The 27,939-nt window shown below is 51.6% G+C and overlaps 10 protein-coding genes across 10 annotated transcripts; 5 read left to right on the top strand and 5 right to left on the bottom strand.

Moving 5' to 3' along the window:
- Window positions 1–268: 268 nt before the first annotated feature.
- PENARI_c006G08186 (uncharacterized protein) lies at window positions 269–1,837 on the bottom strand (the record flags this gene model as incomplete). The annotated part of the gene is made up of 1 exon (XM_022630475.1): window positions 269–1,837. One exon carries the CDS (start codon window positions 1,835–1,837, stop codon window positions 269–271), a length of 1,569 nt encoding a protein of 522 aa, XP_022489740.1.
- Window positions 1,838–2,551: 714 nt separating this feature from the next.
- Window positions 2,552–5,483, top strand: orlA (putative alpha,alpha-trehalose-phosphate synthase subunit Tps2; the record flags this gene model as incomplete). The annotated part of the gene is made up of 3 exons (XM_022630441.1): window positions 2,552–2,950; window positions 3,005–5,261; window positions 5,317–5,483. The coding sequence occupies 3 exons, from the start codon at window positions 2,552–2,554 to the stop codon at window positions 5,481–5,483; spliced, it is 2,823 nt and encodes a 940-aa protein (XP_022489773.1).
- An 812-nt stretch (window positions 5,484–6,295) lies between these two features.
- On the top strand, window positions 6,296–7,762 carry PENARI_c006G00472 (putative MFS monocarboxylate transporter; the record flags this gene model as incomplete). The annotated part of the gene is made up of 1 exon (XM_022630109.1): window positions 6,296–7,762. One exon carries the CDS (start codon window positions 6,296–6,298, stop codon window positions 7,760–7,762), a length of 1,467 nt encoding a protein of 488 aa, XP_022489977.1.
- A 431-nt stretch (window positions 7,763–8,193) lies between these two features.
- On the top strand, window positions 8,194–9,057 carry PENARI_c006G02010 (PDGFA associated 1 family protein; the record flags this gene model as incomplete). The annotated part of the gene is made up of 3 exons (XM_022630180.1): window positions 8,194–8,242; window positions 8,295–8,362; window positions 8,431–9,057. 3 exons carry the CDS (start codon window positions 8,194–8,196, stop codon window positions 9,055–9,057), a joined length of 744 nt encoding a protein of 247 aa, XP_022489881.1.
- A 373-nt stretch (window positions 9,058–9,430) lies between these two features.
- On the bottom strand, window positions 9,431–10,523 carry PENARI_c006G08459 (unc-50 family protein; the record flags this gene model as incomplete). Its single annotated transcript, XM_022630489.1, has 5 exons — window positions 9,431–9,742; window positions 9,791–10,128; window positions 10,184–10,220; window positions 10,283–10,382; window positions 10,474–10,523. The coding sequence occupies 5 exons, from the start codon at window positions 10,521–10,523 to the stop codon at window positions 9,431–9,433; spliced, it is 837 nt and encodes a 278-aa protein (XP_022489741.1).
- Window positions 10,524–11,679: 1,156 nt separating this feature from the next.
- Window positions 11,680–15,828, top strand: PENARI_c006G08659 (Sec7 domain protein; the record flags this gene model as incomplete). The annotated part of the gene is made up of 1 exon (XM_022630499.1): window positions 11,680–15,828. One exon carries the CDS (start codon window positions 11,680–11,682, stop codon window positions 15,826–15,828), a length of 4,149 nt encoding a protein of 1,382 aa, XP_022489551.1.
- Window positions 15,829–16,354: 526 nt separating this feature from the next.
- Window positions 16,355–21,042, top strand: PENARI_c006G04840 (putative anucleate primary sterigmata (ApsB); the record flags this gene model as incomplete). The annotated part of the gene is made up of 2 exons (XM_022630317.1): window positions 16,355–18,334; window positions 18,385–21,042. 2 exons carry the CDS (start codon window positions 16,355–16,357, stop codon window positions 21,040–21,042), a joined length of 4,638 nt encoding a protein of 1,545 aa, XP_022489658.1.
- Window positions 21,043–21,306: 264 nt separating this feature from the next.
- PENARI_c006G03095 (nicotinate-nucleotide diphosphorylase (carboxylating)) lies at window positions 21,307–22,376 on the bottom strand (the record flags this gene model as incomplete). Its single annotated transcript, XM_022630236.1, has 3 exons — window positions 21,307–22,036; window positions 22,098–22,153; window positions 22,221–22,376. The coding sequence occupies 3 exons, from the start codon at window positions 22,374–22,376 to the stop codon at window positions 21,307–21,309; spliced, it is 942 nt and encodes a 313-aa protein (XP_022489848.1).
- A 1,269-nt stretch (window positions 22,377–23,645) lies between these two features.
- Window positions 23,646–24,705, bottom strand: PENARI_c006G03554 (uncharacterized protein; the record flags this gene model as incomplete). The annotated part of the gene is made up of 2 exons (XM_022630254.1): window positions 23,646–24,144; window positions 24,203–24,705. The coding sequence occupies 2 exons, from the start codon at window positions 24,703–24,705 to the stop codon at window positions 23,646–23,648; spliced, it is 1,002 nt and encodes a 333-aa protein (XP_022489475.1).
- A 1,068-nt stretch (window positions 24,706–25,773) lies between these two features.
- On the bottom strand, window positions 25,774–26,777 carry PENARI_c006G10747 (Zn(II)2Cys6 transcription factor domain-containing protein; the record flags this gene model as incomplete). Its single annotated transcript, XM_022630596.1, has 3 exons — window positions 25,774–26,461; window positions 26,522–26,619; window positions 26,670–26,777. 3 exons carry the CDS (start codon window positions 26,775–26,777, stop codon window positions 25,774–25,776), a joined length of 894 nt encoding a protein of 297 aa, XP_022489861.1.
- Between the last annotated feature and the right edge of the window lie 1,162 nt (window positions 26,778–27,939).

Below are 27,939 nucleotides of genomic sequence, written 5' to 3' on the forward strand. Positions count from 1 at the left end.
CGTCTTTCTGTTTTTCCAACTGTTTGTTAATATTTCCGTTGTTCAAAGTCTCGAGCGCCGTTATAGCGATTGATGCATTTTCACTTGGACTTTTGTTCTTAGCTTTTCGGCTGGCGGCTGTCTTTGTTGCATGCTCCTGCGCATGGGTTACATTAAAAGAAATAATTTCAATTCCTACTGTCAGAAAAACATAAGAGTGGAAAGGCGTTGAACTATTATTAGGCTGTATGGATTATTTCTTCTACTGCTTCGTCGCTCGCCGTGTTACCTAGGAATGGTTACCCAGGTACACGAGCTGATTGCGAACGTTCTCCAGGGTATCAAAGTTGGCATGCAGGGCAGTCGTAAGAATACTCAAATTCTTGTTCTTGCCGTTACTCGTCCAATTGTCGCATGCTTGACGAAGCTGTTGATGCGCAGTCATGAAAGCGCCCTGCAACTCAGATGTGCGAGTGCATGAACGGCCCAGGTCGTTCATATAATGGGTTGGATCTTGGATGCACAGCCGGTGCGCGACAAGATGGTTCCCCTTTGCTGCGGCGGTACGCTTGGTATTGATGAGAGAACGTTGGCCGCGCTGGTGGGCGAGTTCATCAACATCTGAGGTAGCTAGTAATGAGCTCGCGTCGAAGAGTCCAGGAGGATCCACTGCGATGCCGACGGACTGGAGGTCAACTTCAGTGCCATAGAAATGCAAGAGGGCAAGAAATTGGTCACCCAGGCGATTGGGCCCTGTGAAACGGCCGTGGTTCATCTTGAGGAAGGCCACGATGAGCATGGCTAGCCCATCTGGACCAACGCTCGCCTGAGGTGAGCCAAACAGGCCGCGCGCCTCTAGCAATGTACGCGTTGTGGCATACAGAGGCCGGAGGCCGGGATACTCGGCCTGGTAATCCTGCAGATACTCCGTGATGGCAGGGACACCCTCACCACAGTAGAATTGGAGCAAGAGTCCCGTTGGCCGGTGTCGAGCTGATAACGCAGGGTTGCGCTTGTCAGATAATTGAACCTGGCCATTAAACGCATCAGTATGTTGCAAGGCTCTCTCGACTTGACGGAGGAGGCGGATATGGGCATCTTGAATCTGAGGCCGGGTAGGACTGGGTTTTCGATCGCGATCTGGTGAACGTGAAAGGTCCTCATATGGTAAGATAAAATCGAGATCTGAGTGCGCCAGGACAAGTCCGGTGCAGTGCGATCCAATTATTCTGGGCGCGTGCGGAACTACCGCCTCAAGAAGTGAGGCTACCTCTGCCCTGAGCTTTTCGATTTGGTCTGTCTCTTGGGAAGTCGGCATAAGGTACTGGTCCAATGCGCGGATCTCCGTGTCCAGGCTTGTCTCGCCATTGGCACGAGGCAGAGCCAGACCTTTCAGCCATGGAGATTGTTCCGGCCGCCCATTCCCTGCCGGTTGAATCGCATCTCCTCCAGCTCGATCAAGGGATGATTGACGAAGAAACTGCGCCTCAATATTATCTTTGCGCTTGCTTTGGGTTTTCTTAGATGTCGGTTTGGGGGTATCAGGCGAGTATTCCGAATTTGGTAGAGCTGGCTCCGTCGGCGGTTGGTAGCCCGCGCGACTCTCGACTGGGATCTCAGGGCGCCACAGTCCCGGGGGATCTTCTTTCGGGTATATTTTTCGGACGAGCCGAGCCCGATTGGCGGATCGATGAGCCTCTAGGGTCTTGCGGAGGCTGTTAGCGAAGAGATCGGGTGTCTTGGCTGTCGCAACAGAGCTGTGGAATGGACGGAAGAAGAGAAGAGGTCGGAAAGGTCGCTGCATAGAAGCTTCACCGAGGCATGTCGAGATCAAAGACACCGGAGTGGATGTCACCATGCCGAGGATGCATGCAGGTAACATTCTCGACGCGGAACTTTGTATGGAATTGCAGCCTCAGGCAGAAAGAGCCATGTGACTTGATTGGAGAAAGAACCGGGCGAATAACTGGTTTTTTTACAATTTGTATAGTAATTATAGAGGAGTTTTGGAATTCACATTTATTCTATACTATTTGACCTCATAACTGTTAGTGGTGTCTCACCATCTACGACACATCCTGATTGCGATACATGTATAGCTAAGAAATAAGAGTATACCAAGAAAAAAGCGATCGACCAGGGCATCATGACGTAGCATTGAGGAAATATCCACAAACCCACCAAACCCCCCAAGATCTCAAGTTGACAACTTCTCTCTTTACCTTCACCTCACTTGACCGGTTTCCCAGTTGGTCCCTTGATAAGATCTCACCGCTTGCCCCTCCTTCAGGGTTCCAAGGACTACCAGCACTCTTACCTCTTCTCACTCTTCAATTTGCCCTATATTGATGAACTGTTGACTTGTACCCCTCCAAATCGTCCATGGCTTTACGATAGTTTGTTTCGTGTCGATCTTGCTTACGACTCCCCTCCGAGGTACCTCCCACCCATTCACCAACTTGCCCACCTCAAGGTTTCCACATCATTAACGCATGTGATTGCAGGAATCTCGTCCCATTGCTACTTAGGTAGTCTCACCAGATCTTGACCTACGATATACTCCGCGGTTATCATGTCTCAATCCGAGAGCCCCGCCGAAGTGCCCGAGGGCCAGCCGAACCCTGTGCTTGTTGGTCCGGGATTAAAGGCCCTTAATGAGCAGGCGTATACCAAAGCGACCAGTGCGACCCCCGCCGTGGAAACGGATGCGATGCCTTCATACTTTAACAATGTCCCTGGGGACTCCCCTGTGGACAGCGACCCTACCGACATATCCAAACCAGTGCAGACTGCTAGGAAAGCATCGTCTGGCATGGAGTTGCTACGCCGCCTGAGCTTGACATCTGACGCCCCCACATCGCCCGAGACGGACCCGCGTGTACAACATCCAGGCCTTCGTCTGAGTGGCCGCCTTATCAGCGCCGCCTTTTGTATACCATACAAGATCGGCTTTCGGTCAGGATCGGACTGGGTACGTGAGGGAAGACGATTCTACATAGGATCACACTAGCTAACGGCACAACAGGAGCTCAAGCCGCGATCCGGCACATCGGCACTTTTTGACTCATTCGCACATCTTGCTTCGGACGAGACATCTTGGTCCCATACCCTGGTAGGCTGGACGGGAGAGGTCGAGCCAATTGTGGATCTGAAGTCGCCATTGCAGCAGATTCACGCCAATGCTGGAGCCAAGTTGCCTGCAACCCCAAACAACTCTATTGTTAATCAAACACTGAACAAGGCTACTGCTCCGGTGCCTGTAGATGCAACCCAAAAGCCACCTGCTCACCCACTTGTGGAAGGAATGAAGGTCAGCCCAAAGGAACGAGAGCAGCTCGAAGAGAAGTTGAGCTCAGGTCGTCATGGCAGGGTGGTGCCTGTGTGGCTATCGGACGCCCCCGAGGAACCCGAAGAGACCATCCTATTGAAAGACCAGGGGAGGTGGCGCCGTTACGCAGAACGCGAACTCTATCCCCTTCTCCACTACAAGCAGCACGGCCCAACAGATGGTCGATCCGAGCGACGCTGGTGGGTCGATTATCTCCGTTTAAACCAGTTGTTCACGGATCGAATCGTGCAAGAGTACCAGGAGGGAGATGTGGTCTGGGTCCATGACTATCATTTGTTCCTGCTGCCCAGTATGTTGCGGCAACGCATTCCCAACATCAAACTGGGCTTCTATCTCCACTCGCCTTTCCCCAGCAGCGAGTTTGTACGATGCCTGGCGAAGCGCAAAGAGATATTGGAAGGAGTGCTTGGTGCCAACATGATTGGATTCCAAACATTCTCCTACTCTCGACACTTTACCTCATGCTGCACACGCGTTCTAGGCTTCGAGTCTAATTCAGCTGGTGTCGATGCCTACGGTGCTCATGTCGCGGTAGATGTCTTCCCTATTGGTATTGACGCACGTGCGATTCAAAAAGCGGCCTTCGGAGCTCCGGATATTGAGAAGGCAGTGCAGGGAATTCGCAAGCTCTATGCGGGGAAGAAAATTATTGTCGGCCGTGATCGGCTGGACAGCGTTCGTGGTGTAGCGCAGAAACTGCAAGCCTTCGAAATCTTCTTGGAGCGCTACCCCGAGTGGCGCAATAAAGTCGTTCTCATTCAAGTGACAAGTCCAACTAGCGTGGAAGAGGAGAAGGAGGACCCCGACAACAAGATTGCTGGCCAAATTTCCAACTTGGTTTCGACCATTAATGGCAGATTTGGCTCGCTGAGCTTCTCGCCCGTCCAGTACTACCCACAGTACCTGTCTCCGCGCGAGTATTTCGCTCTCTTGCGCGTGGCTGATGTCGGATTGATCACCACGGTACGAGACGGCATGAACACAACCAGTTTGGAATATATCGTCTGCCAGCAAACCAACCACAGCCCGCTGATTCTTTCGGAATTTTCTGGTACCGCAGGTACACTGCCTAACGCTATCCACATCAACCCGTGGGATCTTGGTGGAGTGGCCAAAGCTATTGATCAAGCATTGAACATGCCCCCAGATCAGCGCAAAGACCAGCACGTAAAGCTCTACAAGCATGTGCTCACCAACACTGTTGCGATGTGGTCAAGGCAGTATCTCAACCGCCTACTGACCAATCTTTCGTCTTTCGACCAGTCTGTTGCTACGCCCGCGCTCGATCGCGCAAAAATGATAAGACAGTACCGCAAGGCTCGAAAGCGTCTCTTCATGTTCGACTATGATGGCACATTGACACCGATTGTCAAGGATCCACAGGCGGCCATTCCCTCAGATCGGGTGCTTCGTACTCTCAAAAGCTTGTCCGCCGACCCGCGAAACGCCGTGTGGATTATCAGTGGACGAGACCAGGCCTTCCTGGATGAGTGGATGGGCCATATCCCGGAGCTCGGACTGAGTGCTGAGCACGGTTGTTTCATCCGACAGCCTCGATCGGATGATTGGGAAAACTTGGCCGAGAGGAGTGACATGGGCTGGCAGAAGGAAGTCGTCGAGGTATTCCAGCATTATACCGAACGCACGCAGGGTTCATTCATTGAGCGGAAGCGGGTGGCATTGACCTGGCATTATCGTCGGGCTGATCCGGAGTACGGTGCCTTCCAAGCTCGTGAATGTCGCAAGGAATTGGAGAACACCGTTGCCAAACGGTGGGATGTGGAGGTCATGGCAGGTAAGGCCAATCTGGAAGTACGGCCCACATTTGTCAACAAGGGCTTCATCGCAACTCGTCTGGTCAATGAATACGGCACCGGACCAGGGAAAGCACCGGAGTTCATCTTGTGTCTGGGTGATGACTTCACTGACGAAGGTAAGTCTTGACAACATACTTAACTGCTGAAACCGCTTGGCTAACCTCATCTTAGATATGTTCCGAGCTTTGAAGAAGTTTGAACTACCTCGCGATCATGTGTACTCAGTCACAGTTGGCGCCAGTTCGAAGCAAACCGATGCCAGCTGGCACTTGTTGGAGCCGGCCGATGTCATTGGATCGATTCAAATGCTCTTTAGCAGCGCCAACCAAGACCATTGAGACAAGTCACCAGATAAACGACCTCGCACTATCACCGGCCTCGGCCTTCCACATCGGCATGCCGGATTCATCGCAAACGATCATGAAGATGGTTTGCCTTTTCTTTCCTTTTTTTTTTTCTCTTTAATTTCCTTTCCATAGTGCGCTCACCAGTCACCCATTGCTTTTTTATTTCTGGAGTGGCTTGTTTGTAATCCCATAGATGCGCATATGTATATGTTAGAAAGTGTCCGAATTTTAAGCCTATCCGAGACAGCCGGTTTTGCGGGGACCCCGGAGAATTGCGCCATATCAGTCTGGAGTATACAATATCTGTGGGGTCTCCATATGCAGTATAGTATCAGGTACAATGTATTCTGCAACCCCATGGGATATTCAATACCATCGTACGTGTAGTTCTCTAGTTCTAGGGGAAATGGAGGGCACCCGAGGTACTGTAAATATTTTATTATACTTCCCAGACGTCCTTTTAAATCACACTTACATGTAACTTACACCTACACACCTCCATACTTACATAGAACTGTTCCCAATCACCATGACTGAGTACATGCAACTAATATCTTATGTCTCATGCCACAGAAGTGGACCCGTGCCATCGGAAGGGCGCATTCGGCCATCTCTGCGAGCCGAGTCGGAACCAATCCCGCTATAAGTCGGGCAAGTTTTTTCTCCCCGATCTTCACTTTGACTCATTCAACTTGGATTTGTCCTCAAATCTCTCATTCAAATAGGGACTTGGTCAAGAATTCAAGTCTGCAGTCTGCAATCTGCACCTCGGCATGGTCAACCGTGCCATACTTTAAACCGCCATGGCCAACACAATGCCACAATCAACAGACACAGAAAGGAGACCGTCAAGCATGGCCTCCGAAATAAAACCCCAAACAGACCTCGAAAAATCCTCCAGCATAGATCACACCCCTCGACTACGCAGCGCATCCTCAGATGAAGAATCAACAATCGGCTACGACGAACCCCAAGGACCACACGATGACCTCGACCGCATTCCTACAGCAGCGAGCGCCATAGCCCGCACTCTATCAGCTGTGCGCACTCGGGAATCCGGCAAATCTCTCGGTCCACCCCCAGACGGCGGTTTCCAGGCTTGGTCGCAAGTTGCACTGGCGCATTTCGTCATCTTCAATACCTGGGGCTATATCAATAGCTTTGGAGTGTTTCAGACATACTATACCCAGACGCTGGGTCACCCACCCTCGGATATCTCCTGGGTGGGAAGCATTCAGATCTTCCTGCTGTTCTTTATTGGGACCTTCTCTGGCCGCGCCACCGATGCTGGGTATTTCAAGGTTACACTTGCGGTTGGTGCTACGCTTGAAGTCTTTTGTATCTTTATGACTTCCCTGTGTACGAAGTACTGGCAGCTATTCCTGGCTCAGGGTCTTGGTCAGGGTATTGGATGTGGACTTATGTTTTGTCCGACCTTAGCTCTTATTTCGACTTATTTTGTGAAGAACCGTGGCATTGCTATTGGTATTGTGGCTTCGGGTTCGGCGACGGGTGGGCTAGTCTTCCCGGCTGTTATCATGCGTATGCTGCCGCGAGTCGGGTATGGATGGACAGTGCGGACGCTGGGCTTTATTTCGTTGGCCACATTGATTCCTTGTGTGCTTTTCCTGAAGCAGCGTCTTCCACCACGGAAGAGTGGCCCGCTTGTTGAGTGGGCTGCTTTCACGGAGATGCCATACCTGTTGTTTGCTATTGGCATGTTCTTGAACTTCTGGGGCTTGTACGTCGGTTTCTTCTATATCGGCAGTTTCAGTCGCAACATTATCGGCGTTTCCACTGACAGATCGATCGATCTGCTGTTGGTCATGAACGGAGTCGGTATGGTCGGTCGACTTGTCCCCAATTTGCTCGCTGATCAGCTCACCGGACCTCTCAACCTGTTGATTCCCTTCAGTTTCGCCACGGCCCTGGTGGGCTATTGCTGGGCGGCTGTCAAAGGCATGGGAGGGTTGTGGACATTTGCTGTGTTTTATGGTCTCTTCGCAGCTGGCATTCAGTCATTGTTCCCCGCGACTCTCAGCACCCTCACAACTGATCTCAAGAAGATCGGCGTGCGTATGGGCATGGTGCTCAGCGTGGTAGCTGTGGCTGCTCTCATTGGATCGCCTATTGCTGGTGCGCTGGTTGAGCGTGATGATGGCAATTATCTCTACGCTCAGATGTTCATGGGGAGTGCGATCATCGCGGGTGGAATCACCCTCTCTGGGGCCCGAGTGACCAAGGTAGGCACTGGATTAGCGCGAGTATAAGCAAGGGATCAGGTGTAAATAGCATATCATATACATATAGCATGGCATACATAGCTAATGAATAGTTAATGAACAATGATCGAAGCCCTAACTTCGAAATCGAAGCGTTGTGGTTTGCCAAAAAAGTTCCACCCCCACATGTGATTAATGCCTGCGAGGTGACTCGTTTCCACTTTTTGCCTGATCTTCCTTCAACACTCGATACATTTGCACATTCAGGTACTGTAAGTTTCTCTTTTTTGAGTCTTTGAGTCTCTGCTATTTGGTCCCTGCTCTCTGGCGCATTGTGTCTTCCAGAGCCACCCCGCTTTACCCCTCTGTGAGCCTGAAGCCCTTGTGAAAACCTATTCTAACCTCACGTCTTTCTTAGATACTCATTGCTCCTTTGAAGTCAAAGAAATCCCCCCCCGAACCTCTACTACAACTACAAAATGGCGCGCGGTGGTCGTGGAGGAAAGTTCTCCAAGCCCTCTCGTGGAGGTATGATCGTGTGACAAGCAAAGAGGGTGCAATGACGCTGATCAAACGATAGGAGGCAAGCATTTCAGCAGAGATCTCAACCCCCTAGACAAGGATGGCAACCAAGTTGGTCTCTGGCGGGTACGTGGACCAAAAGCCTAACGCACAGTACAAGGACCGCCCATCTGACCCAGCTCTCCCCACCACAGGAACCAGAGGACGGTATCAAATCATCCAGCGAAGAAGAATCCTCGGAGGAGGAGAGCTCCTCAGAAGAGAGCGAGGACGAGACCAAGCCCGAAGCATCCACAGGCGCAGGAACCCGTGAAGAGCGCCGCGCAGCCGCCAAAGCCAAGAAGCTAGCAGCCATGAAAAAACGTGGCCAGCAAGCTGCACAGCCCGGTGACCTGCCTCCCTCTGACTCGGAAGAATCCGACGACGACCTCCCCGCCAACCCCAATCACACCGCCAAGTCCCGCTCCATGACGTCCAAGACCGCCGATGCACCCACCGCGGAGCCTAAGAAGCCCGCTAAGGTTAAGGATATCTCGCAGCTGTCGCGCCGGGAGCGTGAGGCTCTGCAGGCCCAGCAGGCGCGTGAGCGTTACCAGAAGCTGCATGCTGAGGGTAAAACTGATGAGGCCAAGGCTGATCTTGCTCGTCTGGCTATTGTGCGTGAGAAGCGTGAGCAGGAGCGTCTGCGCAAGCTGGCTGAGCAGGAAGAGAAGGATGAGCAGGCCAAGGAGCGGGAGCTTATTAACCAGGAGCGGGAGGCGAAGTTGCGTCAAATTGCCATGGGAAAGGGATCTAAGAAGCTTGGTGGTAAGAAGAAATGAGGGATGAGCGGTGTTTCTTTCCAATATTGAATGGTTATGTGATTATGAAATGCATGCCCAGGTAGGATGTGGGTTCAAATGATGAATATACAGACCAAACGAAACGTTGATATACTCATCTATTAGACACGAGTAACAAAAATGCCTAGCCCTGAAATGGAAATCATGTACACCGGCGCCCCCAGCATTAGATAAACACAGCATAAGTAGCTCTTTTTGAGATAATGTATGACCCAGAAGAAAAAGGAAAGAAAACCATGACAGGGCATATCAAGGTTCATACACGGGGGTTATATCACCCCAGACGGAGAAGAGATCATATCAGGAAAGCAGAGTCTATTGCGCTAAGCTTCCAAACTTTCGAACTTCCTTTTCACACGCCCCAGAACAATCCCTCAACGCTGCGGCCTTGCATAACGATGCCCCAACCAGCAATCAGACTGACCAGCCACATGATAGCGAAGATGAGAATAGGCAAAAGGAGTAGCTCGGTGTTGTGCAAGAAGGGAAGAGCATTGTATCCCAAAAAGGTGATGTAAGTGTAGTAAATGAGGGCGGAGAGGTAGAGCGAGTTGCCAAGGAAAGTCGCCAGGAAGTTGCTCGGGCTGCGGGTGAGCAGGGGCAGGAGGAGGAACTGCACCACATATAGATGAAGGTAGAGGGGAAAGAAGGCACGGTTGGACACCTAGCAGAGGTCAGAATAGTCCATCGAGTAAGTGGTAAGCGGTCTCACATCAAAACAATATCCAAACTCCAATTGGTCCTTCTCTCCTGGCTGCATGAACAGACCCTGTGCGGCACCCCTTCTCCGGCCACGGGAGCCCCGCAGGCCAGCTAGAGAGGCCGCTGCACCATTGGGACCAAAGAGCTTGCCAATCACAAAGTATCCAACTGTTGAGATCAAGAGCGACGAGCCGATGAAGTGTACGAACACGAAGAGGAGTGTTAGGCGTACAATTGCGCCGAAGGAGGGGGTGTAAGCAAGGCCCCAGGCAAAGGCTGTGAGGAGAAGGAAGAATGATAGGAGGTAGGTGAATGATGGATCAGGGCGATGCCATGTGTTTTTGGTTTCTAATCGAGAGGTTAATGTTGATCAGGGTGGTTGGTGACTCCGGGTCATGTCCACTGGTGCCGGGACGCCGATTGAAGTAGCACTCACGTTTCTATAATTGATAGTCGCATGGTTAGCACAGTACAAGAGAACGGACTCGTCAGTCCCACTTACATGGTAGTATATCGATTTGAAGACCTTCTTGGGCGCAATCAACAAGGATGTCATCTCCCAAATGGCCATCTCAAAGTCCATTTGAGGGAACTTGAAGAGTCTGTTCCTCCCATTGCATATCAGCCACTGTTCCCTTTCACTTGTCTCGTCTTAGCTGGTCCCTACCTTTTAAAGAAGCGCGGCATGCGTACACTCGAGCCGCGGGTTGCAGGCGTTGAGCCGAAGTTGGCAGAGCCGGCATGTTGGCGGGGCAGGGAGATGTGAGGGTTCATGATCGAAGACCCGGTTGTTCAAAGAGCTCCCCGGGAATCGGTGCAATGTAGCAGTTGTACGTGTATCCATGCAGGTGGCCCGTTATGTCATCGGGATCACGTGAGGAGTGTATATCATTGTGTTGAATAACATCATGTTTGGCAAATCACTCTACAAACTTGCGTGCCTGACAGCAATTCTGCAGCTGCACGAAGCTGGACTATATAACACACCTCTTTCATACTTCCGGACCAGTGGTCGTTCCATCATTCCACTCGTATCGGAAAAGCGTACTGTACATGTACGGAGTTACCTCTTCAGAATCCACTCTGCAAGGGGCTAGAGAATAGTCAATGGCTTTTGCCTTGACATTCTCAGATTGACCTATTTCGTGACTTAGAGTTGGCTGTCGCATAAACCCAGTTTGGTTCTGATTCTGGGTTGATTCTTCCGGTGATGATATATCACATCTGAAACCTCCGAACACACACACACACCAGTTCCCTTGAAATTGCCGATATTGGATCCATCCCCCCACTACTCCACCTAGACGGAGTCCGTACAGAGTCAAAGACAATTTGGAAGCTTCATGGTGATAAGCAGAACTCAAAAGGCTCCATATATAAGCAATGAACCTGAAACCCCTGAATCTGCATGTATAGTGTGTGTTGGCAGGTCAGGGATCCTCGAGTAATTTCCCCTGTTTCGAAGTGGTCTTTTCAATTATACATGAACTCGTGTCTTTTACAAGTCCAGTTCATAATCCTCGAGATTAATTGTTCGGTAACGTTAACTTTAATTCGGCCAAGTCTCAGGAGTTCGTCCCGCCCCCGGTTTCTCTCCTGCAAAGGCCAACGGCATTTCACACTCTTTGCGGGTTTAGACCCTTGCTTGCGATGAACTGAACATTCATTCCCAAATCGGAGGGATACTAATCCAGACGGCTATCGGGCTCCAACTCCCAATTTGATTTTGGCCTGACTGTCTGGCCTTGGGCATATTAGGTACGTTGCAGTATGCGCTGGCAGTCCCTTGATCTTCTACTTCCTGTCCCACGTCAAGGGCGATTGCACCTGTGCTAGTCCCCCTCGCGCAAATCAAAATCGATACCCCTAGAGAAAGTATTAACATTGCCTAGCGCGATAATGTCCCAGCAACGGGAAGCACAAGCTGCCAATTCCCCTCCTCGCACCCCTCCCTCTCAGACCGCAAGATACAAACCCTCTAAGCGCGGATATCAAGCCCGACCTTCCGTCCGCGATGCCTTTCCCGACGCCCCCACGGAGAATACCGCAAGAGTCAGCGAATCCGGAGACGAACGAGACCCCCATGACCTGTCTTTGTCTCCGAAACATGCAGCTCGAACCTCTATCGTCGATAACATGCTCCTTTCGTTGGACCAATTCGCCCCCAGCTCGTCCGTTCTAGATGACTACCGCCTGTTTAATTCCGCCTTTGAATCCGACCAGCACAGCCATTACTCGCAGGAGTCGAATTCACACGGCAGATACCGGGGCCACACCTTCTCATCGTCATTGTCATCGGAACCCGACTATGGATACGATGATGGCAGTGGCCGGTATGCAACTATCACAGCCACCAAGGGCCGACGAAGCAACAGCAGTTCCAACCATCAAACCGCACCGAGGAGGATGGGAAGCTCTCGCGGCGGGGACGCAATGAGCTCACGTGTCGGTGCTGGAACCATGCCACGAACAAACAACACCCGTCAAGGTAGCAAGGGGAGCTCATCGTCCACCGTAGACTACTCGTTTACAATTCCGAGAGCACGGACTGATCAGGGCTTGGACCGACGCTCAAACAGTTTCGACTGCGGACCAAAACGAGCGTATGTTCCGTATGCGGAACCTAGTGTTGGTCAGGATCCGATGTTGTACGACGATAATGATGCTGCGCCCACTCCGAGTGTCCCAGCTGGACCGCGAAAAGTTCCCGACTATAGTAAGACACCAACTGCTGCTTCTTCGAGAACACCAGTGGCATCCCGGCGAACCAGCCCGAAATCGGCTGCACCCCAGGTTCGAAAGACTCGCCCTGACAACATCGGCACGGGGACCCTGAGAGTTCGGGATAATGAATTCCAAACTGTGGATACGGATCTTGAACCCCCTCCAGCCATCTCGGATTCGTTGGATCCTCCCGCTCCTAGCCCGACTATTTCCTATAACAAGCCAGCTTTCCCTCCAGCAGACCCGGTAGTTACAACCACAACCATCACATCCAACGGCAACAGTATCAACGCAAAAGAACGCCCAGGCTTCTTCAGACGTGTGTTCGGATCCAAGAACCAGGCTCCTGGACCTGCAGATTCGCCCAGCTATAACGCCAACGATCTATCATACCTCCAGGACCCCGAGCCCAAGGACAACAATGGGGCGACTGCCAACCTGAAGGCACGAAATCTACAAGCACCCAAGAGCTCTGCGGGTGCTTCTCCGTCTTCTATTCGCACAGGGCCCCCTCAGGTTGTGAACAAAAAGTCCTCGTTCTTCCGTAGAAGAAAGAAGTCGGTGGCTGACCACGTTCCTCCGCCCATTATACTTCCTCAGCATCTTGCGCCTAACAATATGGATACCATGAAGCCACAGCCAAGCCCCGTGAGCAGTCTGCGGCAGGTCATGAATCCGTATCTCGACCACGTACCAGACAACAAAGAAAATTCGGACTGGGAGGCTCAGGTACGAGAGCCATCATTCTTGCAGGCACAGAAGAAACGGGAAAGCGTATCGGCTCCTGGTGCCCCAAAAACCAGGATTTCTCTTCAGCCTTCTGCTCCCTCTCGTGGTCAAGAGAACTTGGCGCCCGCAGATACTCGTGTTCAATCGTCGAATGCTGAAGTGTCTACCGACCAGGTTCTTCAAGACAAGCCTCAGAATAATGGTGCTTCTTCAGCTTTGTCCCCCGTGGTGGAAGATTTCTCGCGCAGCGTCAAATCTACTACAGAGGCTCCTCGCATCAATGTGACCAAACTAGTACTTCCTGATGAGAAGCCCTGTGAATCTCCCGTGGAGTCTGTTTCAGAGGCGTCGCAGTATCAAACAGCTGCCAACACTCCACTTATTGAGCAAGAAGAACCCAAGGCGGCACCCGACACTGCAGACAGCACAGACGGGCCAGGTGAGGCGATCGAAGATGGGCCCACGGCGGCCGATCGAGAACAGGCCCAAAAACTCTTTGATAGCCAGGACGAGGTTGTGGGCAGTGAGCCAGCTGCTGCTTGGCTGGGCGATCCTGATCGAGCAATGATACGAGAAGCGTACATGCGACTTTTCAATTGGTCCAATCTCAACATTGTTGCAGCCCTTCGGGCTCTTTGTGAGCGTTTGGTGCTTAAGGGAGAAACCCAACAAGTCGACCGAGTACTAGATGCGTTCTCGACTCGATGGTGTGATTGCAACCCGAGTCATGGCTTTAAGGCTACTGACGTTGTTCACACCATTTGCTACTCCATTCTATTGCTCAATACCGACCTACACTTGGCTGACATCGATTCGAAGATGACCAAGTCCCAGTTCGTCCGCAACACCATGCCCACTATTCATCGAGTGGCAATGGACGCCGCCCCCGAGGGATTCGAAACCCTGCGTCCAATTCGCTCCAAAACTCAAAACCAACGCCCAGATTCTGTTTCTGCTCCTACATCGGCACGCTCTGCTACTTTCCCAGCCGATGCCAATCGTAGCTCATTGGACAAAGACAGCGAAGCTAATGTTGATGCGGGGCCATTGGTCAACACGCCATTCAATGGAACCGTGAGAGCTTGGGAGCAACAAGTTGAGATTGTTCTCAAGGACTTCTACACCTCCATTCAAAAACAAAGACTCCCTCTTTTCGGTGCTCAGCCGGAGAGAGAGGTCTCACGTATGGCGTCCAACAATTTCTTGGGTCCTTCTTCCAGCACGCTTCGCAGAAGTCCCAGCACAATCAGCAAGAGTGGCTCCGACATCTACCCCCGCGGCCGCTCAGCTGATTCGCGCCACGGAGCTGCACGATGGTCATCCAAGCCTCGCTCGCGTGCTGGCAGGTTGTATCCTCCTTCAATGATGGGCTCCAGTCGAACCAGCCTGGACGATCAATCTTCTGTTTGGAGTCCAACTGGGTCCAGCACCTGGAGTAAATATTCTCTGGGCAAGTTCACTTCAGCTTCAGTGGATTCCTTTGGCTCGGACTTCCCCCGTGGCGAATACCAGCAATCTATCGGTTTCGCCAATGCTCTGAGCCAAGCCATCATCCGCGAGGATTCAGCTACTTCCGTATACAGCTACGAGGAGCCAGCCACTCCTCTGCTTGCAGACGAGACCTTGGCCCTTGCCGGTGCCCCGTGGGCCAAAGAAGGAAGCCTCAAGCACAAGCATCATCTGGATGCGGTGGATAAGAGAGCCAAGGACCGCAACTGGAATGACTGCTTTGCGGTCATCCAACAAGGCTGGATGCGTCTTTTCTCGTTCACCAACACCACCAAATCGATGCGGGCGAAGGCCAAACAGCGCGGGGGCGTTGTGGTCGGTGGTGGCAATTGGACGGAAAATGCAGAGGAGCTTTGGAAGTTCATGCTGCGCCAGACTATCGCCAGCGCTTTGCCATCGCCTGGTTACTCCAAGTCTCGTCCTCATGTCTGGGCACTGAGTTTGCCTACCGGGGCGGTTCATCTCTTCCAGGCTGGAACCCCCGAGATTGTACGAGAATTCGTCTCCACCGCCAACTACTGGAGTGCTCGATTGTCTAAACAGCCCCTTGTTGGGGGTGTCAGCAATATCGAATATGGATGGAGTGACGCCGTCATCAACAGCGCCCTGGTTGGTGGTGAAAGTCGATCCCCGCCGCCTTCGTCGGGTGCCCGGCCGAGTATTCAGAGCTCCATCCGAAGCTCCATTGATCAACAGGGCGTGCGGCCCAGACTTCCCGCAGACCGGGTCAACATTAGTGACTGGAGTCCGCTGCAACAAAGCATGGTTGCCTCCAACTTCAACGAGGAGGAACAGCTCAAGTCTCTGCAGTCTTATGTGAAGAACGTCGAAGACGATCTTTCCAGACACAATGAACTACGTTCTGCTATGAACCTGGCCTTCTCTCCACGCCACCCCAACGCTGCCAAAGCCATGGCCAACTGGGAACGGAAATCATCCTATCTGTTGCGGGAGATTGTCAAATTCCGCACTTATATCGATTCCCTACGCAACGCTATCAATTCAAAGGAGAAGATCTACGCTTCTAGCAGCGAAAACAACACTCCAGCCGAGGAGGCGACTGTGGAGCAAACTGCAGTCGCATAAATGACTCTCCTCCTTTCCTCCGACCCTCCGAACGAACCTCCAACTTGTACATACCTTCTTGGCTTGGAACTGTCCCTGATGAATACCTCAAAGCGATCTACCGTTTTTTCCTGGTATTCGACACTACCAATTTCTGTATACTTTTCTTCTGTGGCTATAATGTTCCCTGGTGATACTTGGGGCGTGGATTACTGATTATTCTGTTTAATGCTTGGGACGGTTATGTGATGTTATGGATACCATGATTGTTTAGAATGCTATGAATCATCTGCATATTGCACGTAAAGTAGACTACAGTAGACAGCTAAGGTGTCAACTATACGTGGCAGCACATGATCCTACACATCCAGTGAGCAGTCGCTCCTTCCAGATGATGTTCAAATCTGCTTAGCTCTGTAATTCTCATCTATCACATCCATCACATCCATGACTCTGAAACTGAACCTGAACCTGAACCTGAACCTGAACCTGTGCCTGTGCCTGTGCCTGTGCCTGTGCCTGTGCCTGTGTTGATACATCCCGAAAGATGAACGCTCATTCGCCGATCGATGCGGGTAGCGAGTCGCAGGGTGTGGAGACCCAAACACGCCTAGGCACCGTCACCGTTTCAACTCCGATCAATTCACCGTCTTATGTGTCGGCATTTCAGACGCCAGGACAGTACTTGGATGATCTCAGTTCCCAATACTTCATGGCAGAGGAAGCAGGGGGTCACCCCCCCTCGGTAACAGCGCACGACGCGCCAACGGCTACGGAAAGCGAGATCGAGGACCCTGAATTTACCATGACCTCGGCGCAACTAGACCTTGATGATCACAGTTTTACTCCTTCTATGATTGACCATGACCAGAGCAGTCTATTCCCTTTATCCAGCGAGAATGGCGACCACGAACGCGCCAATAATCAGACTCTAATTGAGGAGCACGAAATGCGCCGCAAGCTGATGGACATCGAGTCGAGTTTTCTCCCAGAGCCCTCGACAATTGATGTCGCCGCGAAAGGCCATACAGCTGGCGCGGATGATACGTACCTGGTTGGAGTCCCAAAAGATCACGACGTCTCGCAGGACGATTCTTCACAGCTCTCGTTCCGTGAACCGACCCAAGCACAACACACGCAGGATCAGGAGAATGTCGGAAAGGGCGAACCAAAGATAGACGACGAGTCGGCACCTACTGGCCCTACGGAACCCGAACAAGAGCAGGAGCAGGAGCAGGAACAACATGGCGATAGTATGTTTGATTCACGCACCTCGTCGCCCTCGGCCGCAGCAGCCCTCCGCCGTAACCAGTCTACATTTTCCGAAAATGCGCCCGACAACAGCCAGTTCTCTCAAGACGAGCGCCCCTTCAGATCTGAGTTCTCTATCGCTGGAAACGAATCTCAACTCACACCCTCCAAGCTTAGAAACACTGACCGAAGCTTGTCGCCCGGCGCGTCGCGATTATTTAGTGACCAGAGCGGTAGTAGTCGCAGGGCCAGTCGGCCCAAATATCTGACTAGCCGCCAATCAGCCCATCGCCTTTCTCACTCCTCGGTCGCGAGTAACAACACGGAAACAACAAACAGCGATGCTACATTGGGTGCGGACTATGCTCTTCAAACTGGAGGTGCAATCCCCGAAAACTGGGGTGGCCTCCACGCTCCAAGTCGGGCTCATATGACAAGGACTACTAGCCTTGGAAGCATGGCATCAGGTGTCTCTGGATATAGTGAAGAGAACTCCGTGGAGAAGCGCAATACAAGTGGTCCAACAGATAAAGGCCTTCATACATTGGAGGAGGAGAGCTCGCCACGGTCTCGAGCTGGCTCCCAGGAACAAGCCAACTACGATGATGTATCTGCACCGGTGACGCCAAAGGCGAAACCACAAGACAGAAATCCCCCTACCGATACAGCAATTGCAGAGCGCGTCAAAGGGATTCAAATTCCTACTAGCTTTGCGCAGCGGTTCCGGGAAGACTTCCAGCCGTCTCCTGAGAAGAGGCCTGGTGCGTCAACTCCGGCATTTGGCAAAAGTGGCCGGACTTTGACTCTCAAGGAGCAGAGCAGCACCATTGACAGACTCTCAAAGGATAACTTTGACCTTAAAATGCGAGTCCATTTCCTCAATGAGGCGCTGAACAGACGCTCCGAGGAAGGTATTAAAGAGATGATCGGGGAGAATGTTGAGCTTAAGTCCGACAAGGTCAAACTTCAAAAGGATAACCAAAGCTTGAAGCGCAAGATCCGGGACTTGGAAAAGCAAGTCAAGGAGCAGCAGTCAGACAAGGAATCTATGGTCAACCATGACCCCGATGGGTCAGAGGACGGCGATCGTGATTCAGCGCAGGATGGGGAGATTGTCTTCCTGCGTGAGCGTGTTGAAACTTTTGAGCTCGAGATTGAGCGCATGAGGTCAGAAAGCATTGCGAGAGAAAGTGAGAAGCGACGATTGGCTGAGATGGTCAAGTCACTCAGCGAGAACCGCGCTGGCGAGTCTGATGCCGGTGCGAGGGAAGAGCGAGTAAGTCATACGCAAATAATCGATATTTTCCAGGCTAATCAGCTGTGCAGGACATGTGGAAGGACATGCTTGACGCAGAAACCTCCGCGCGTGAGCAGGCTGAGGATGAGAACCGGAGACTTCGTGATGAGTCGATCCGTCTGCGGAGTGAGATGTATTCGACTGCCAAGTCTAATCAGCATCAAAGTGAGGTTTCATACTTCTCTGACAGAGATGGCAACCGCGTTCCGGCTACCAGCAGCACCCTTATTGTGGAGCTGGGCCTCTTGAAACAGGAGAACGCGGAGCTGAGAAAGGAGGTCAGCGCTCAAACTTCAATGCTCACATCTCGCAACCGCGAGAAGGAACGTCTCTACCAGGAGATTGAAGAATTGAAAATGGGTCAGCGTCGCGACACTGGCCGATCAGTGGCCGGCGACAGTATCTTTGATCGCTCCGCCTCGCGCGCCCATATCCGACCATCGTCTCAGGCTAGCGACGGAGGCTTGTCTCGCAGCGACCTGGACCGTGATGAGCTCGAAGCCCGGAATGGACATCTGCGGGACCAAGTCTCAACTCTCAAACTCGATAACCAAGCCCTGCGAGCCCAGGTCGAGGAATATTCCGGAGAACTGGAGGCTCTTGACAAGGCATATCAGGCGGATGTTGATCAAGCCGAGGAAGAGATTCAAGGCCTCACCCAGGAACGAGACCACGCCATGCAAATCGCAGATGAACGGGATGCCGCCTTCCAGGACCTGCGAGCCGAGGCGCAGGATGAGTTAGATAATCTCGGAGACGAGCTTGATCAAAAGATCATGGAGTGCCAGCGCATGAATGAGGACCTAAGAAACCAGGATGAAAGTCTCAAGGTTTTGCAAGCGGAAATGCGTTCTGCCAGCGAGGGTATCATCCGTCTCGAGGAAGATGCACAGAACAACTTGGCGGCATACAAGTCCGTGCAGCAAGAGCTCGAGGAAACCAACCGCGAGATGGAATCTGTGGAGAAGAGTCTCTTCGAGGCCAACACCAAGGTCCAACGACTGACGGTGCAAATCGAGTCGAGTCAGAATGAGATTGCTTTCCTCCGGGAAGAGCAAGATGGCGACAAGATCCGCATTGGCGACCTCGAGTCGGAGCTCAAGAACTATCACATGAGCTTAATGAGTGAGAAGGAGAAGACCAGGGAGCTCGAGCAACGACTGGCCGATGAAAGACACCAGCGAGAGGTGGTTGGCAGTAAGGAGAAGCAAGATGTTCAGCGCATCATGAATGAGCTGAACCGCGAAGCCTCTGCTGCCAAGGAGGAAGTCCGGCGATTGAAAAAGAGCCTCTCCGCGCAGGAGATTGAAACTTCTACCTGGCGAGAACGTCTGATGGACCTTGAGAACAACTTGAGAGAAACTCTGGGTGATCTTAGCGGCAGCCGATCCAGCTTGATCACCAATATCATGAAGCTGCAAAAGGAGCTCGAGTCAACTGCACTTGAGCTGGAGAGCATACGCTCCCAGTTAGACGAGAAGGAGACACTGCTTCGCAACCGCGACGCTCTGCTCGAAAGCCATGGACTTGAGTCTCGCAAACTTTCGGAACTACTGGAACGCGAACGCCAAGCACGTCGGGCAGACAAGCAGTCCTTTGAATCATCGCTCAAATCTCACCAACAAGCTTCGCGCACCATTACACAGAACAACTCCCGCATCACAGATCTGGAGAATGCTCGTACTCAGGACCGCAAGCGATATGCATCGCTGGAGCAGCAATTCAAGGACCAGCTTAACGAGCGCAACACCATGTTCCTCACTATCTGGAAGAGGATGTCTGGGCTTTGCGGGCCAGACTGGGCGCACTCCAACAGTCTTATCAATGGCAATCTCCCCAGCCAAGAGGTCATTGGTAACATTCTTTTCTGGCCTGGCTTCAGCCGCAACTTGTTGCTTGCGATGAAGACCGTCGAGGCTGTGATTGCTGGATTCAAGAGCCGTATCAAGTCCATTGATCACGAGATGACCAAGCGCTACCACACTCTGGAGCAGTCGTATAATGGACGGATCCGCAAGCTCGAGCGTATTGAAGAGGCAGTCAAAAACATGCGAACCAGCCGTGGCCAGTCGGGCTCCTCGCCAGAGATCTCCAAGCTGCGCGGTGAGAACCGACTCCTGAAAGCCGAACTGAACCTGATTCAAACCAATTCACGCGGACATGCATCTGCCGCTGCGTCTGCAGTGATGGGATCAGGACCCCGATCCCCGTCCGTAGCGTCAGCAGCAGATCCGGAACGCACTTTGGCACGTCAAAACTCCACAGCCAGTGACAGACCTCGTCCAGAGAGGACTCTCACTCGCAGTGCTACGGGTCTTCCACAGCCCTCTCACTCCTCGTCCAGTAGCACGTTGACCAACAATGCTGGAGCAATGGTCCATCGCACGCGCAGCTCGCAAGGCGGATGGGATACCAGTGATGAGAAATGGGTTCACCGTCTTCATGAATTGGAGAAGCGACTGAAATCCGAGCGTGAAGGTCGTCTCTTGGACCGCAGTGGCGCTCGCAAGCGACTCGAGGAGCGTGATGCCGAGAACCAAAAGCTTCGAGACCAGCTCAGCCGGGAACGCACACGGCGTGGCCCTTCAGGACCTGTTCCAGCTGGTAGCAATCGTCGACCCCCTACCTCGGATGAAGCGCCTAGCTCCAGTGAAGGAGAGGGCATCACGGTAGACATCGAGGTCTGATTTGTTGCCTGGCGCTGCGGTTCACCCCTGTACTATATACCCCCCCTCGTCGGAGTTTGTTTCGCCTATTCCACATCCACATTACACTTATCGCATATGCTTGCAATGATCATTCACGAGGGTCATGAGAGGAAGGCGTTTCTGTTTTATGGGAGTTTGCAACATCCTATTATGTTTTCGTTTCTTGTTATGTACTCTATAGAAGTACATATCTTTTATCCCGGTGATAATTTTAAATCAAGCATTGTATGATACACGCCACCTCTACCGCAACGACACCTTCAGCGAGAAATCCACAATCCCCGTTCCCTGGTGAATAGAACTCGTAGACAAGATATCCACATCAGGACAGACATACGACGGCGCATTCTCCTCAGTCAACCCTCCACTAACCTCAATCAAGAATGCTCTCTTAGCCGCCCACTCCCTTTTCAACAAAGCAGCAGCCTCCCGCACCCCCTCCGCAGTAAAGTTATCCAACATAATCACATCCGCCCCAGCCCCAATAGCAGCATTCGCCTCCTCAACACTCCGACACTCAACCTCAACCTTGGTCGAAAACCCGCCAGTAGCCTTAGCAGCCGCCACAGCCCGCGGGATCGCAGCCGCAATCGACTCAATAGATGACGGATCTGCTACTCCCCCATCGGCAGCAGCCCGGTTATTCGCACACGCCCATACATGGTTATCCTTCAGCATAGTCATCGAGCTCAAATCGTGTCGGTGCGGGTCCGCGCCGCCGGCTAGCATGCCGTATTTCTCCACGAGCCGGAAACCGGGTGTTGTCTTGCGCGTTCCGGCTAGGGTTCCTTGCCAGCCTTGGGCGCGGAGTGCGGAGAGCATTGAGGCGCTTTTGCTGGCGATTCCCGAACAGCGCGCTAGGATGTTTAGGGCGACGCGTTCGCCGAGGAGGATCTTGCGGATCGGCCCGCGGACTGTTGCGCAGTGCTGGATTGGGGTTAATGTTTCGCCTTCTTTGACGTGCCATTCGATTCTAGGTTTGTTAGTTTGCTGTTTTGTAGGGGTGTAGTGTGGGGTTGGAGTATTGGACGTACGTGCAGCCTAGTTGGGTGAAGACTTCGTCGAAGAATGGTACGCCGGCGACGATGCCCTGTTTCGTGGTTCGCTTGTTGGTAACTTTATGTGGCATTGGGTTATATGTACATGGGGCTGCTTACCTTGCTCTTGCCCAGTAGGCGTGCTTCACCTTCTGACTCTCCAACGACGAAGCCGCCATAGTCCAGACTGGGACAGTCCTCTTCCAGCCAGGATGTAACGAGGCCCTTGTAGTTACCGGGCAGTAGATGCCGCAGATCACCGTGAGTCAAGGCCATTGTAAATTCGCTGGCGATTTTGTAAGAGTCTAGGGGTGTAGATCAATTAGAGCCCTAGAGGTCTGTGAATGTTATCGAGTATGGAAATTCCCCGCGCGGGGTGCGTCGGCCGGGAAATCCTCGGGGTTCTCCGATTCCGGCCGATGTCACGTGGAACTATACATGTACATTGGCCGTTGGGACATTGAACTGCTTTGCTTCCGGCTAATTAGGGGGCATATTTTGCTAGCTTTGGAATATGGTTGCATTAGGAACCAGCTAGCTTCATAGCTTCCCCCCATGATCGTCTGACCGTCTTCTGTCGCCACAGACTCCATCCTAGCCGATATGCCTGTTTAGCCCTTCACTAAAACTTTCAGTAGAGGAAGTGCGGGTCTAGACAGGTAATTTCAGATCTCTCACTGCCCTTTGTGTTTTATGGTAATCATGGATCAGTTCTCCAAAGTCCATGTAGATCATCGACTCCATACATAATCTTCGCGAAAGTGCATAGAATGTAGCATAAAACAGCCCAACTAGGAAAACAGTCGATCATCCATCCACAAATCCGATAATTATCACTAGCAAATCCGATAGACCCTCTCAATCTTCAAGCATATACATTCAGAACCGTTCGACGCCATCAAGTCGCATTATCGGATCCATGCTCGGCACTATACCCCTATAAGCCCACAGTCTAAGCCTGCAAATCCACAACCAAGATAGTCAACCTGACTAGTGAGCAGATCCTTCGATCCAGGCCTAATTGGGTACCATACAGGTGAAGAAACATCCGTGTTATGTATATCCGTGTTATATCCGGAAGCAAATCCGGTTCTAGGTGCCGTTCTCCGGAGGAGTCAACACTCGGGAAATGGCATCGAACGGAATCCCTATGGGGCTTGGTGGATCCGTTGCCGAGCTTTCTCATTTGGGCATTTTTCGAGAATCCTCGAACGCTTTGGCTTTCGGAATTGCTTTGAAATTTAGTTATCTGGTTTCTGTTTCAGGGGTTTAAATATGATACGCGTTGAAACTAGGAATGGCTATTTTCGATTTTTTCGATTATATATTTTATATTTTATATCTCCAATTTTAATTTGGTTTTAATTTCTGTTCAGACGATAAAACCTGATAGTGTCACGGGCCGAATATCGGATCGGGCAGATGTCACGGAACTCAAAACTCGGGATTGTTTGGAATTTTACTTCCGTCAGATCTGATATGTTTGGTCCCTGTTTGCTATGTTTGCCATGTTTGCGGTTTGCCGCGAATCTCCACACCAGAGGTCTAAGCCTTCCACGACTTGTACACATTCTTGCATCCAAAGATCTGACCCTGCCGAAGCAGAACCATAGACCGCCACTCGGGCTCATTGATGGCATTGACGAACCGACTAGGCTCAACACAGAACCCAGCACCCTCATGGTGAGCTGGGGCGCCATTGATCTCGGGCACCTTGATATACTTGCCCGTGTAGAATTGGAATGCTGGCTCCGTGCTGTGAACCTCGAGATGGAGGCCCGTGCTTGCGTTGCTGAACTGCGCCAGGCGGCGCAGCGGCAGGCCACGTGTGTCCAGCGGGATCTTGGAGGCATCCTTCTCCATGACGAAGACGTCGTCGATGTGAGCGCCTGTGGCGGTCAGCTCGAAGGGCTTGGTCACATCGCGTGAGAACTTGGCAATTCCGCCTGATGGGATGCCGGTGTCGTCCAAAGGTAGGTAGTCAGCTGTGGCGAGTTGGGCGGTGGTGCCCGATATGTCGGGACCAGAACCGATGTTGAAGTAGCTGAATGCTTGTGAGTGGATGTTTCTGACATATGCTTTGGGGTAGGGTGAGATCTTACCTGTGGTTGGTGAGGTTGACAACGGTCTCGTCACACTCATCACCAATGAATTCCACCTCGTACTCTGCCGTCAGCACGGTCTTGGCGGCCCCGTCATCTTCCTTGCTGGCGGTGTACCATACGCGCACTTCAACAGTGCCCGGGTACCCCTCCTCACCGTCTCGGCAAAGGTACTTGAACAGTAGGGCATCATGACTGTGGCGCTTGACGGTGTAGGGGCCGTCAAAGACACGCTTTCCCCAGCCCTGTTCACCGCCATGCAGCGCGTTGGGACCGTTGTTCTTTGTCAGCTTGTACTCCCGACCATTCAGGTTCTGGATAAGGCCATCCTTGATACGATTGGCGACACGGCCAATCGTGGCACCATAATGCGGGGTGTTGTGTTTGACATAGTCGTCCTGTGTTGGGAAGCCTAGGACGATATTCTTGTCACCGACACGGAACTCCTGGATGATGGCGCCCAAAGGCAGGAAGGTAAATGCGGCTTGCTCAGGGACAGACATGGTTGATATTCCAAGTTAGTGGGGGAGGAAGGTTATTATTCTCAGGGTCGACATGACGTTTGGAACCCCGCAATCTGCGGGATCAATCTCCGTTTAGCATAAATGTTGAGGGATTCAGGGATTAGGCTAAACAGGAGCTTGAGCTCCAATTACCCGGCCCATGTTGGATATCACTTTTCAGACCATGTGCAGTTCACGTGTTTATAGATCCAGGTATACTCGTACTTTGTATAAGTTTAACTTCGGGCTCGGACTTGGCTGCCCGGGACTAGGGACAGTCAGCATCCGGTCGGACAAAACGGGGTTCCGGTGCCCGAAGGATTTCTACCCCGGAGTGCCAAGTGCCAACTTTTGCCAAACCATCAATATTGGGGCATTGGTTTAGGCAGGCATTTTTTTCGGTGGACCAACGGGCGAAACAGGTTTCGGCCGTTTCAGGGGTTCATAAGAATTACATGTACGAAACCGAATACGATGGTTTATACTAGCCGGACAAAGTGTCTACGCACACTTGGCATGCACTCCATATTATGAATCCAAAAAAAAAGAAAAAAGGAAAGAAAAAAAAAACGAAAAGAGATCGGAATATGAAACCTCGTGAATCGGGAAGTCGGCATTTCGGCGACTTTCTCAACATATAAGAAAGAAATGGCTCAAATGTCAAATGCCTCAAGTGGGTTCCGCTGAGTCAACTCCGATTCATAATCAGTAATCTCTTAACCCCGAATTATACCCGGGGCTGACTGGGATTAGTCAACACTAATCGATGAGGAGACAGGGCGGATTGTGGAGCATGTAGTATAGGCTCGGCACCCAACTCCGGTCCCTGAATTGCTTCTAGAAAAAAAAAAGATGAGACGGTGCGACAGAACTTCATTAGATTGGAATTAAAACATGTAGGGTATGACGCCCCCCGCCTTTTTGAAACGCCCCCAAACCCATTCACTGTACATAGACCCAATTGCGCCTGAAACCGGGGGGGTAATAGCCCCAGAGAGAAGAGAGAATGAAACATGTACGGTATACATGCGTCGTCATACGGCATTAAAGTCGAGAACCTCAGATCCCTCAGAGAGAGGTTATTTCCGTAGGGTTCGGATTCAAGAACTGATTGAAATCATCGTAGTCGTTCTTGGAATCTAGATATGACCCTTGTGACATGCAGTTCATAGGCACCTGGCGGTTGAATATGGGTGAAGACAGCTGCTGGTCGTCGAAAGGCAGATGAGAGTAATCGGCGGGCATCAGGTCCATATCATCGAACGGGTTGAACCCATTGCCAGGCCACTGTTGATCTTGCAGAGCCAAGGGATTGACAACCCCCATAGGCATCGGCTGCGCAAACTGTGGAGTGTTGGGCATCTGCGGCTCAGTCTTGATGGGTGCGCGTGCCGATGGGCTATATGTGGGCGGTGTTGGCGGCATGGTGTGCTGCGAGAAGGCATCGGATGAGAAGCGCGAGCGGGCGGGGGACTGTGGACTATCAGAGCCTCCGTCGGATGATTCTTGTCGCTGCATGCCTGTGTTGGTGCGCCATAGATCCTGCTGCAGGGCTTCGGGGTGCTCTTCAAAACGCTCGCCTTTGCTGCCATCGAGGGCGCCGAGACGCATCAGCAGGTCGTGTGTAAGTGGGTGGCCGTTGGGTTCGAGCTTCAGCTGCTCGCCAGGCCAGCCTTCGCCTTCGAGATTGCGTCGATATAGTTCCTGGAGACCGTTGACTAGCCAGGCTTGTTGCTGCTCGAGCATTTCAACATATCTAGAGGAGATCGTAGTTAGTATTGATTTGAACGAAAGTATATAGCTTGTATCAGCTCACCCCTTGGGGTACACCTTATCATGCGCCTTCTTTCGTTCCCCAAAGACGCAGATAGCGTTATCAGCTCGGCATCGCGAGCAAGGGCTAGATCCGTCACACTGTCCGGGTCAGTGTATGGACGATTGCTCGTCTTCTATGTGCTACATACCTTGGATTTCTTCAGACGACACCGATCGCAGGCCTTGCATACTCTTTTGCGAATTCCACCGTCGGAATGCGAATGCTCCGAGGCTGGTGTTGATTGGCGCGCTGCCATAATGTATATAGGGAAAGATGTCGAGGACAAAGATATAATGACCCGGGTTTTGGGGGGCGGGTGGTTTTGAGCTTTCAAGCTATACTTCCAGATCCGGCGAGTACCAGGACTGATCGACGTCAATCACGGTCAATGATATAATAATGTCGAGGATGGAAACCAGACTCTTGAAGATAATTAAGTTATAGAGTAGACGGAAGCAGATGATCTTTGGGTCAGAAAAGGGGAGCAGTGCATATATAAGGACTTGGAAAAGAGGGGGGGGAGTGCTGCGGATTTACAACTAATTTTGATTACAAGAGTCATGGATTATTGTACTGTACATGTAGAAGCATAAGATCGGATCGAATCATAACGTGTACTCCACTCATTTTTTCCTGGTTTTTTTTTAATCATTTTTTTAAATCATTTTTTCTTTCACGATTACTCGAAGTGGAGAAGTCTGGAAGACTCGGCTTTTGGTCAGAGTTCGCTAGTCAACGGAGACGGAGCTTCCTGTTCGGCCTTCGGAGTCTTTCTGACGTACTTCCGAATGGACTACACTTCCGGAATACGATCATTGGGACAATTAGTGGTTATTATAGAAAGTATAGAACGTTATTTAGAAAGTATACGTGAATGTCCCGAGCGAACATAATATGTCTATAGGTCTAATGTTTAGCGTCAACTGCATAATAACGTGTATTATTCTATGCACGGCGACTCGGCAAGACCTTGCCGAGGGATATCTTCCGTGGGGTAGAAATGTAAGGAATTTCAAAGCTCTTACACCACCTGAGTAATAAGCAGCTATCGAGGTAACAACCTAAGTACTAAGTACTCGTAAACCGAAATCGTGATTCATCACCTGATTACCAATGAAGCATAATCTGAGTAATCATGCGCCACTCGAGTCCATGACGTTAACCACTCTAACCTGATCTTAATCCCCCGGATCTGCTCGTACAGAATCTTGGTCATGTTTAATGTTGCATCATCAAGCCTAGACCAGGGTTACTACTTGTTCTCTCTCGGCTCACATTCCGGCTTCGAATTCTGCGCGATGCATTACTTCATTGTCCACAAAGCTTGGCGGAAGGCCTTACCACTTCAGGCAATGCATGAATCCGGAAATATGCAGCGGATACCCTCATTGGCTCTGGTCAAAATAGTGCCTGGTCGT

The sequence above is a fragment of the Penicillium arizonense genome (genome assembly GCF_001773325.1).
Source record: "Penicillium arizonense strain CBS 141311 chromosome Unknown PENARI_contig006, whole genome shotgun sequence".
Classification (NCBI taxonomy): Eukaryota; Fungi; Ascomycota; class Eurotiomycetes; order Eurotiales; family Aspergillaceae; genus Penicillium; species Penicillium arizonense.